This window comes from Cupressus sempervirens, chromosome 7 (assembly GCF_028749045.1).
Source record: "Cupressus sempervirens isolate cs-2001-9-10 chromosome 7, ASM2874904v1, whole genome shotgun sequence".
NCBI lineage: Eukaryota > Viridiplantae > Streptophyta > Pinopsida > Cupressales > Cupressaceae > Cupressus > Cupressus sempervirens.
This window is the reverse complement of record NC_143124.1, coordinates 116,998,164-117,010,616: the sequence shown is the minus strand read 5'-3', so window position 1 is coordinate 117,010,616 and position 12,453 is coordinate 116,998,164. Positions and strand designations below refer to the sequence as shown.

Sequence of the window (12,453 nt, the reverse complement as noted above, 5' to 3'; positions counted from 1 at the left end):
CTGCAGTCAAAGATGGGACACAACATAGTTGTAGGCTGCACTACTTGGTTAAGGCACTATTTAATCATACTTTCTTCTCAGTCAATATTAATGCCAAGGTACTATAGAGAGTCTGAACATTAAGACAAAAAGGCTGCTCATTTTTCATCCTTGGCTGTACAAGTGGCTACTTGTGATGTCCCCAATTTCAAAATAGGTTTTAATAGGAAATAAGGATTAATTAGCAATATCAGATTATTTAAATAATATAATTATAATCATCTATTTTAAAATAAAAATATTATTTATAATAAATAAGATAAATAATATTAAATATCTTTAATATATGCTATTGGATATATTTAAATCTGAAATATGTATAATAATATAATAATATTAAGGTTAGGCAAAAGCCTGCAACGCAACGGTAATTTGCGAGCCTCTCATGTGGGAGGTGTTGGGTTCGAATCTACCTTCACTTAACATATAATAATAATTAATTCCAATAAATAATTGTTGGTGCAAGTAAGTATTTACTTATTACACTTACTTAAGTTTACTTAGGTTAATGCATTAGTTTATTATTTTGCATTATTTTATTTGTGAGACACTTAGGAGTTTGTGCACTCTTCTGAGTTGTCATGATGACATCACAGAAGTCTGCACCTCTTTTAAGCACATGTTGTCTACAACATAGGAATCTTCTACACACATATGACACTTTGTCATTCTTATCCATTCATTTAGAATGTTGGATAAGGTGCTTAGTTGTTTTATCTCTTGGTTGTTTCTAGAGACATTCTAGGTGCTTCCTGAGAGGCTTTTATATACAAGCACTCCTAGTGTACTCTTATCATGGCATATTGAATATATCGTCATTCTGATCATACTCTCTCTCTTGGTCTACTATGTGCTTGTGTTTGAGTTCTTCGTTTTTGCGTGAATTTTGCCCCTACGCAAATTCTTACATGGTATCAGAGCAACTTGGAGATTTTCTCCTCACATAGCTGTTAGAGACCACGCTTGCTTCATCACCTCAGCCCGAATCCGGAGTATTGCAGAAATTGGGAACATCTAGAGCTAGATCTGACCTCCCCATTGCATCCGAAACACTGATTCGGTGAAAATCGACTATAAACACGCCTACCTTGGCCCAAAGTCGATTGTGAGGCAAATTTTTTTTGCAAATCGGAACCCGGAGGCCCCGATTTGCAGTATGGGTATGGTCATTTTTAGTAGATTCAATTGATTTATTTTAGATCTGCATTTATTTCTCTGTAATTATTGTCAAATTATTGGCCAATTTTTTTGCCCTTTCGGGCACCCAGTAGAGAATTTTTTTTTAGCAAACCGGGGTAGTGACACCTTGGATCTGCCATTTGGAGGTATTTATAGTGTGTTTGCAGGCCGGAGGAATTTATTATTTGTTCGCAGGCCGGACATATTAAATTCGTCCACAATTGAAAATCAAGTGATATATCCAGCGAACAATACTGCAGACGTGGTGAGATTGACCATTGGCCCGGCCACATTTTTCATTGGCGATAAAGCCCACCTCCCAAGCCCCACGACTCTTTGTTTGGACATTCGCATGGGCTTAGTTTTAAAAAGCGCTAACAACGCTCCCACCATACATGTGGGATTTATATTAAACCCACCAAATACTGGCGACAATTTTTTAAAAATTTCGACGCTGTGATAAATCTTCTGCCCACGCGGTTGTTTTCCGGCATTCTCCGGCAGCGCATAAATTATTCCTGGCGTAGAAAGCAGAGATTCTGGTTGCTGGTCCTCCAGCCCCTTTTTTGGCTTCACATAAGAAGTTTTCGGCGTTTATTCTCCCGCTTGTGGGTGCATTTTTTCAACCTTCGGTGTCACAAGTTCAATTTTCCGGCAAGAATTTGATTTCCCAGCACCGGTGCTTTTTTTTGGCATCTGCACGAAAACTGGGCCTTGCACGTTGAAGTTTTCCCGTCTGCTGTTGTTTACATTGGACACGTGTTGCCACACGAATAATGCCACGCAGCCCCCTCTTTAGTGGTCTAGCAAAGGACACACAGACTTGTACCAAGGACATGTAGACGTTACCAAGATCCACATGGATTGCTCATAATCCGATGCGTTGATAGTCTTCTACAGCGTGTGGCCCACCTGCCACGTTTGCATAAATCGCCACGCAGGATGCTGACTTGTATTGACACGTCAACACTTTTGCCAGCTCACCCGGGACTGCCACGTCACTTGAAACCCGACTGTACATGCCACGTCAGCAAGTCCATACAGTATAGATGCTGACTCAGCTTGCCACGTCATCCCAGACTCGGAGTTTTTGCTGACATTATCAATACGCTATGTTAAAATTGACGGCCGTTTGATCGTCATAATAGGGCATTTTATAACTGCAGTGACAACTGTTTGACTGTCAAATTTAGACTCGTAGTTTTCCTTCCAGATCCCTCTCCAAATTGCTTTTCAGTTTGGCAGCTTGACTTTGCGAGCCCATAACTTGGACATCCGGACTTCGATTCAGGTGCAATTTTTTTTGAAATTGGGTAGAATTTTCTAAATTTTCTAGTGGTGGTGTTGTTTTCTGGTTTTGGTGCATAGATTTTGCAGAAATTGTATTTTTTGGCGACTGTACTTGCATAATCTTGCATTTTGCAACTTCAGAAGCTTTCTACGGGCACATTTGGTCACTTTTTTAGGTTCTATTTTTTTTGAAAGTGCATATTTTTTCATCTACTTTTCAGATCTGAAGTCAGATTCTAGGGTTGTGTGGACCAAAATCTCACTTTCAGAATTAAGCCTTTTTCGACATTGTAAGTTTTGATTCTTTTTCAGAATTGTTGCAAATCTGAGCCACAGTGCTTAAGTGACAGATTTGAGCCTCATAAGGCAGTTGTAAAGGCAAAATCAGAAAGTCCACTTTGTTTATTTTGACAAGTGGCCCATTGTAAACGCACTACTTATAAAGTGCCAAAAGCATCTTTTTTGGGGGGGTCTTTTGATTGAGTTCAAATGGGGGGTGTGTATTGTGTTCTTGTGTCTTTTTTTTGTGCTCTTTTCAATTCTGCATCATGGATTTTAAATGTCCTCTAACTTCACGCAACTATTCTACATAGAAAGATATTGCATGGAGTAGATTAATGGAAAAATGATATAGTCTTTATGTTGATGGTACAATTACGAAACCTAGTGATGCTAAAGAACTCATTGATTGGCAAAATCAAGACCGATAGGCTTTAGGTGTTATCAGGAGTTGTGTACATGGGGATCTTCTCTTCCACATTAAAAATTGTTCAGAATCTAAAGAACCTTGGGATAAACTTGAACAGTTGTATGGTAAGGTGGATGAAGAAAAGGGATTTCAGATTGAGGATGATCTACTTCTCTTGGATCCAAAGAATTTTGTCACAATTAAAGATTACATCATCAAAGTCAATGAGTATAGGGCACTTATTAAAGATTGTGGAAATCCCATGAAGGATGACATGTTGATTCATCACATCTTGAAGAGGCTACCTTTTGAGTACGCCAACTTTGTTTTGAGTTTTAATAATCACAGGTTGACCATGGGATCTGCTTACCACAAGCCTTCCTTCGATGCATTTGCAGAGATGTTGATTGTTGAATAATCTCACTTGGTGGATTTTGGACTTCTCAAGTCATCAAAGACCAAAGCCTTGGTGGCTAGTGATGAGCAAAAATCAAGTCAAGGAGGGAAAAGCAACAATAAGAAGAAGTAGAGGAAGCAAAGAACACAATCTGAGACACAACAATCCTCCTTTCAACAAGGCAACTCTTCTTCCAACAAGAAGGGAAGTAATGACAAGGACAAACTCTTTTGTGCATACTGCAAAAAGCCAAATCATGACGAGCATCATTGCAAGACAAAAAGAATCGATGAGTTAGAAAATCTACTCAGGAAGAACAAGATTCAAATGCCAAGTACTTCCAAGGATTCAACTCCAACCTCTTCAAAGGGTAAAGGGCAAACACTTATGGCAAACACAAGTTCTTCGGAATGGATACTTGACTCAGGTGCCTCTTACCACATGGGTTCTTCAAAGGAAGACTTTTCTTCATTGAAGCAGTCAAAGGTACCACACATCTTTGTGGGAGATGATACTAAAATGGAAGTTGAAGGGAAAGGACATGTGGAAATGGAAAATGGGGAATTCAAAGATGTTCTCTACGTTCCAAACCTTAGCTCCGATTTCCTATCAGTTTACCAAATCACTCACCTTGGAGGTGGTCACAAAGTTGAGTTCTTTCCAGATTCAGTGATGGTGCGAAGTCTCAAAGATGATTCATTGGTAGCAATGGGGAAAGTCAATGATGACAAGAGGCTTTATTCCTTCTCCCACTTTGTGCCTAAGAGTCCTTCTCAAGCCTTGTTGATTCACTCTACTTCAAACATCAACTTATGGTATGAGCGGTTTGGTCACCTTGACTTCCGCTCTCTTCAGCAACTTTGCTCAAAACATATGGTCAAAGGTCTACCTAATATCAACTTCTATAAGGGAGAATGTTCATCTTGTTCAGTGGATTTGAATCTCAAGGAGAAGTATGATAAAGGGAAGTCTTCTAGAGATCCAGTTGTTCTTCAGCTCGTTCACATGGTTTTAGCAGGACCCTTTGCTGCGACTTCAATCAGCCAAGGCCGCTACATCCTCACATTTGTTGATGACTTTTCAAGATTCACTTGGGTCTTCTTCCTTCATCATAAGAATGAAATGGTTCATAAGCTTCAAGAATTTAAGACTCATGTTGAACACAAGTCAAGGAAAGCCATCAAGGTATTAAGGGTGGACAATGAGAACAGATATGTAGACAGAAGACTTAAGAACTTTTGCAGCATTGAGGGGATTGATCTTCAGAACTCACTAGCATTCAGTCCACAGAATACAGATGTTGCAACTATGAGCATTAGGAGTCTCAAGACCATGGCAAGTTGCATGATAAAGGCCAAGTCTCTTGATCCTACATTAGAAGTTGAAGCCATTAGCAGTGCTACTCACATACTTAATAGGTCTCCTCATAATGCCTTAGACAGAAAGAGACCTTTTGAGGCATGGTCGGCAGGAAACCAGTTGTGAGTCACCTTAGAGTCTTTGGTTGTCCAGCATGGGCTAACCTAGCTTCCAGTAGTTGCAAGGCACTGGCACCTAGGCCTTGTATCTTCATCGGCTATGAAGACAATGTGAAGGCTTACAGACTGATGGATCCAGAGACACATGAGATCTTTGTGGAGAAGGATGTTCACTTTGTAGAAAGATCACCCAACTTATCCTCTAATCCTCTCCGCACATCATACACAGTGGAAACTGATAGTGACACTAGCGATAGTGCTTCAATGGGTTCAGACACGTGGGGTTCTATCGACAGTTGCAGTGAGAGGTCACATCAGTCTAGCCCACATGCTTACATTGCCATAGTGAAGGTCCATCACACCAAGGTACATCTTGTCTTCCAGCTCCAGCTTCTCTTGACTTGGGAGACAGCCTTGAGGACATACATCTTCTCATTGATGAAGGTGATCCTTCTATAGTTGTTGTGAGGGCTCACTCTGACCCTCATGTCCATTCTCTACATGATCAATCTGTACAGGTTGGCATGATTGTGGATCCTTATGAACAACAATTAGTGGAGGTCTCTTTGTCAGTTGAGGAGACAGATGGTTTAGTGGAACAGGTTCAACAGACATCCTTGCCTGATCTGCATTCGTTCTTTTCAGCACAGTTGGAAGGGGTGAACTTCAACATCAACACAGGGATACTTGAGTAGGTTTCAAGGCCAGCATACATCTTCAAGAGTGTACCTTTGCCATTGTTTCTTCGTAAGGGGAGAAACACCATTCTGCATTCTTGGACCAGCTTCTTCATCGGAGCAGCTTTCACTTGTTGGCATTTTTATTTTGTTGGGGGGGGGGGGGGGGGGGCGGGTTGGGGGGGAGCCTATTCTGTCTCTCTTCCTTCTCTCATCTTTCTCTTATGTATATACTAGATGTATGTTGTAATAGGGGGTTCTTGATTACTCCATCCATTGCTGCATCCCTATTTATCTCTCTTTTTGGGGGAGGGTTTTTCCCATGAGGTTTTCCCTCTTTCCCTGCTTTATGAGAGATTGTATTTCATTATGTACATGGGTATCTAACATGGCCTAGGAGCCGGGACCCATTATGCATCTTCATCCTAGTTCGTAAGCTTAAGGGCATTCTCCTAAGTTGCACTTAAGGGGGGGTGTTGGTGTAAATAAGTATTTACTTATTACACTTAAGTTTACTTAGGTTAATGCATTAGTTTATTATTTTGCATTATTTTATTTGTGAGACACTTAGGAGTTTGTGCACTCTTCTGACTTGTCATGATGATATCATAGGGGTCCGCATCTCTTTTAAGCACATGTTGTCTACAACACAAGAATCTTCTACACATATATGACACTTTGTCATTCTTATCTATTCATCTAGACTGTTGGATAAGGTGCTTGGTTGTCTTATCTCTTGGTTGTTTCTAAAGACATTCTAGGTGCTTCCTGAGAGGCTTTTATATACAGGCATTCCTAGTGTACTCTTATCATGGCATATTGAATATATCGTCACTTTGATCATACTCTCTCTCTTGGTCTACTGTGTGCTTGTGTTTGAGTTCTTCGTTCCTGGGTGAATTTTGCCCTTACGCAAATTCTTACAATAATAATAATTAATCTAGGTTTCCGTCGTTTACCTATCAAAAAAATAAAAATAAAAAATATTAAGGTTAAATATAAATTATAATATATTTTATTTATAGTAACATTCTCATATCACTATAGACGTATACATATTGAAATAATAATAACATAATATATAAAGAAATGTATATCAACTATTATTATATTTTACTATACAATAATAAATATTAATTGTTATATAAATATATTAAGTATATAGGTTTTGAGTTATTATATGTTATTTAATTGAAGTGTATATAATGAATTAATATTAATAATATTGTATCAATAAGTAATAATCAAATATTAGTATTAATAATAAAATATACAAATTAAATGAAAAGGCACATCTCTTCTCTTGTTATTATATAAAAATAAGTATTATGTCAGTGAGGGGGATATGAAAAATGATTTTATAAAGTTCTAAAATATAAATTGAAGTAAAAAGGAGTAATGTCCCAAAAGGGGACATTACACTACAGGCCACTTTTCTCTTGAATGTAAGGCTATTTTGGGCTGCTAGTATAATATATTGCTAATATTGGAGATTGATATGCATGGAAAATATTCTTAATTTGGTCTGATATCAAGCACCCTAAGTTTTCTTTCATCATAGTCACTTGTTTCAAGTAGCTGTTTGTTGCAAGACTACACGTCACATGTGTGTCTGTATATATACATTTGTATGTTACTTACACAGTGTTCCATTAAATTCTTTAGCAATTTGTATGTTCGATGAAATCATAGAAAATTGCATGTAATGGATGTACTCGAATGATCTGTTTGTTTTCACATATTTGTATCTCTTGGACATTTCTGCTAATTCTTTGTCAAGACCAGAGTGGTAGACTTATATCAAGGGATGTAATGGACAAACTGCGAGCCAAACAAAGGGAGGAACAACAAAATGAGGTGAGTAATCTGGTTTTATTGTTGACAAGGGATCTCCATTTGTAGCTGCAATACCTTGGAATAATATTGTCCTTAATTAAATGAGAACATAGTTTGTGGTTTTTAAACATGTATTCCATGTGAATTACTGGTCTATGTAATGCAACTCTGCATCCCAAATTTATATGAAATATATGGTATCATAAGCATTGGCTGTTGTCATGTAATGCAGGATTATGAACTGGATGAAGCAATGGCTGTGGCTGTTGACATAGGTGAAAAGAACGTAAGTTTGTATGTTTCTCTTTTGTTGTGCTTGTTCAGAATCTTGCAAATTAACCTTAATTTTGTGATTGACAAAAAAATGTTTTTTATTCAATTGAATATGGATTCCTGGGTACTCACTAAATTGTGGTGAGGATATCTTAAGTAGCAGAAGTTGAACATTGGGTCTAGGATAACCTTTTGCTTAGCATGAAGGTTTTTGTATATACCAGGATGAAGGTGAGGATGAGGTTGAAGTGGACGGAGAAGAAGAAAAGGAAGGAGATGATGAAGTATCTAAATTGTAAAGTGCAGTCAGTCACCAGTCTTCTCGGGTGAGCTATAGTATCTTATGGTTAATTTGTTTTGTTAATGTTTTCCTTCTAGAATTATTGAATTTTAGATGTGAAATGATATTAGAAGATTCAGAACCAGCCACATAACTATTTACAATACAATACGATTCAAAGCCAGCCAAATTATGTACGATTCACTCGTGTGAGCATCACCTAGATGCTAAGAGTTCCATTCATTCTCATGAGAGATGGGTTCTTGTGAACCAATACTCATGAAACATGGGTTCTTGTGAACCACTACTCATGAAACATGGGTCAATGGGTTTGACTGAAAAACTACACAGTTGAGTTTAGATAGCAATATCACCTCTTCAGAGTCGACAAATTATGAAACAAAGGAGTAACTGTGGAGAAAAATAATATAAGATTTATGAGTGGTTTAACTATGTGATGAATGGTAGATTCACTGTTCATGCTGGAAGATAAAAACTGCAAAAACAGCAATAATCTTACCTATTCACGACTATCTGTGATATGATAATTGCTTTCATTATTGTAAGGGTTTAAAGAGGCAACTAGAATTCACGTGTCCTTGGGATGAGAGGAATTCTTCTTTCTAACTAGAAATTTGTTGACTGAAATTGTAGTCAATAATGAAATTACTTTTCATGCCACATTGTTTTCAGCAGTGTTCCTATTCATTCTATTAACCCATTTTTATCATCTAATTTTCTGAGATCAAAATTGGATACTGCTCTTTGGAAAAAAAACTATATAAACTGGCAACTCTTTATGGTATTAGTGGAAACGAATAAAGCCTTGTTACCTGTTTGGGATGGATTTGGGGTTTGGGTTTGAAGGTTTATCAATTTTTTTTCCTGTGCCACTCATGCAACATATATATATATATATATATACATACAAAATATACAAAGTTATATACAGAGTACATAGAATAATTAATGTCTCAATGTCAATTGTCAAATGTTAATAATTAATCAGCATGGTTTTTAGTAGTTGCAAGTGTACATTTAAAATCAATATAAATCATCATATTGCTCTTTATCAAGAGTATCAATGTTTGTCAGCTTGTTTGTTTGATCAAGCAGCAGCAGGGCCACCACCATTGGTTGCACTATGCAAATTATTATGTCTGGTATCGTTAAGCTTCTCATCATGATTCACGATTAAAGAATGTTTATACTGTTGGGAAGGTCTTTTACACACTGCACGTTGCAATATTTTATACCTTGTATTGATGTTGTCTATGTCAAATGGGATGCCACACACTGGGATTGGGCGATCCTATTCCTAGGAGATTGTATGTGATACTGTAAATAGTTTAATGCAAGAAGCATGAGGAGATTCCATGTTAAATGTCCACATTTATTGGCTGCCCATTATCATGCACATTACTTGAATATCTTGATCCAGGATTTTGAAATTCAACTACTGTCCCAGGCTAACACCTACATGTAATGAACTAAATTTTTCAAAGCCATCAGTTGCAAGGACCAATACCTAGATCCCCAGTTGAGTTATTGTTAATGATGAGTAGAATACTTCACTGAATTCCTAAATTTCTGTTGGCTGTTTATTATCACTTATAAAACTGTTCATTTAAGCTCAACATTCTTGGACATAGGTTTCCATTAGCATGATCATTAGCAGCTTTTCCACTGAAAAATATTTTTGTTTTGGAAATTCAAGGTTTTCCATTAGTGTTATCATGAATGATTATGAGATGAAACTGTATGATAATTGGCATTGCTGTTGTTTTATTAGCTTTACATCATAATATTAGTTATCGTAGGGATGAGAATATGTCCTCTATGATCTACGTATCATTTATATATAAGATTTTTGTTAAATTTGCCCACAATGTCTTCTTTGATGGTCAAAAGTGCCATCAAAAGCTACTAATTTCTTTTTGTTCCCAGATATTTTTTATTTTTTTATATTTTTTCTAATTTCAGGAACTCAAATCAAAATTGCAGGAGGATTTTAGCCAATACACTACTGAAGATGAGATTCCTTGTTTGACTGGTGAATCACTTCAATTTTGATAGGTGATTTGCATACAGTGGTTGCTATTATTTAGTTGTTTTGGCCACTATGAAGTTGCCAACCATACATTAAGTTGACATATACGGTGGAAATGTCAATGTGGAATATAAACCAATTCTAAACTTCCATTGACGGCTGTTTGATCAATCCAATGTACATGCCAATTTTCCAATAGAATATCCTTCTGTGTTGTATTAATTCATAACTTGTGAAAGATGATATACAATTTTTTTTTATTGCCACTTACAAATGTGCATATGATCACTTCTCTTGGATAGAAACCAAGAACTCTAGCAATCCTTAGATTTGGTGAGGACATTTAACTGTTCATAGTGAAGGACAATGGATATTATTTTAAGTTATCTGTCATAAGAAGTTGCATTGTAGATTTTAATTATATTCTTAAATGTACACAAAGCAATCAAGATGAAATGGGAGAATTTATTTAACAAGAAAATAATATAATGGAGTAGTTATATATATTATCTATTGTGCATTGTGTAGATTTTGCACTCCATTATTGTTTTATATTCCTTCAAATTGTATTACAGCACCATGAAGTTTGATAGTAGATTGCTCCTTTGATTGTGTGCTTGTCACGAGCAGATGAGTCCCTGACTGTGTTCAAGAGGAGACAATGACTATGTGCTGGTTGCTGATCTACAGTTGCTTGGATTGGACCCAAGGGCATAAACCTTTGCTGAATGTGCTTCAAACTTTAATTGATAGCCATGACTCTTTGTAATTTTTCTATTGCTGATTTCTGGTTGCTACTATTCAAGAGACGAGGGCTTGAGAGGTTGTTATGGTGAACATTGAGCACTGGAGTCAATGGGATATAATCAGAATCATTCATTGAAAACAAATGTTTTTCTGTTCATACAGAAAATTGCACAAGCAAAAAAATTGTTACCTGCTGCTATATTGTTTTAGCCATGGGGTGTTTATCGCTTCAGTTAATAGGTTTTAACACATACAAAATTGTATGTAAGTAATATGATGCAACCCAACACAGTATTAGAGAACTCACCAACTGATTAATCTTAGGAAATGTTTACATTGATGTAGTCAAACTCAAAACGACAACATGATTGTATTCACACTAATGATGATTAGATACAAGTACATAAAAAATAAAGTGTTGAAGGGTTGCAACTATGAATCGTCCTCACTATGCAACTACCCGAACTGCCTACCCCTTCTGGACATACCAGTCACACATTTATAACTATTTGTACCAACAACATCATCCCCACCCCGCCAAAAGAAAGTAGTCTCTCGATGCAACACAAAAAAAATGAGACTCTATACAACTCTACAAATAAACATGATTGAGGGTGTTGAGAAATCATCCTTGATGAAGAGGGTGTCAGTGGTGTAGGTACTTTCTAGATGAGCTGTCAGCTCGTACATCTAATCTCACGCTTGACAAATATTTGCCACTCCATGGTTGTCTTTACCAGAAAGCAACCTCAAGAACCTTATTGTCCTTTTCTATTGCTTCTAAGGCACTAGCAAGGTGGTCTTCAAACATAGCCCTCTTTGTCATTTCTTCTTGTAAACAAGCCACTATGGATGCCTCTCTATTAGTAGGGCCTCCCTCTCAACTACCCGTGCGATCCTCTCCTGTGCCAATTCCGATCTGAATTGCTCCTTAATTAACTAAAGGTGAGATGCCAACTACCTATCAATGGCAAATCCTAATCATTGAGCCTCATCTCCAAATAATATGTGTTGCTAATCATTGAGCCTCATCTCCAAATAATATGTGTTGAGTCCAATGCAACTCATAATGACACTCTTTAAATGCGTGATCCACATTCTATGTTGATTTTACAAGGATTGTTGTAAATGTAATAACACTGCCTTCTTGGTATGTGTTTTCCAACTGCAGCTTCCCTTATATTTATAAGAGAGAGAGAGATAAAATAAGATAATTTTCTTAATGTCCAACAAAAGACCACAACTTGGGTCTATGGGATTGGAAGCTTACACCAAGAAGATAGCTGACAGACAGAGCACCAAACGGTGTCCATAAAAGAACAAGTACAATAAATGAAGAAGAAAGCAGGAGACATCACAGAAAATATTAGGTATCCATCCTCAAAGGGAAAAGTCCAACAGTGACTGATATGACTGAATGCTACTAGAGGCAGTTGTAATGTCCCCACTTTAACATATAACTTAAATAATAAATAAGTATTATATATTAATATTAATATTAAAATAATAATATTTTACA

At 36.9% G+C, this 12,453-nt stretch overlaps 1 protein-coding gene across 9 annotated transcripts in view; it reads left to right on the top strand.

Annotated features, from left to right (window-relative positions):
- The window catches only part of LOC149545781 (protein PLASTID TRANSCRIPTIONALLY ACTIVE 12, chloroplastic-like), a 139,828-nt gene extending 128,695 nt beyond the window's left edge, over positions 1 to 11,133 (top strand). For 5 of the 9 annotated variants that reach the window (XM_089790828.1, XM_089790823.1, XM_089790825.1 and 2 more), the window contains 4 exons: positions 7,534 to 7,605; positions 7,817 to 7,870; positions 8,082 to 8,183; positions 10,142 to 10,643. In XM_089790828.1, coding sequence (XP_089646954.1) covers positions 7,534 to 7,605; positions 7,817 to 7,870; positions 8,082 to 8,156 — 201 coding nt within the window. In that variant the 3' untranslated portion in view covers positions 8,157 to 8,183; positions 10,142 to 10,643. Of the gene's footprint in view, positions 1 to 7,533; positions 7,606 to 7,816; positions 7,871 to 8,081; positions 8,184 to 10,120; positions 10,644 to 10,817 lie in introns of those variants that run through there. The other 4 variants (XM_089790830.1, XM_089790827.1, XM_089790831.1 and 1 more) reach the window with 2 other exon arrangements.
- The last annotated feature ends 1,320 nt before the right edge of the window (positions 11,134 to 12,453 follow it).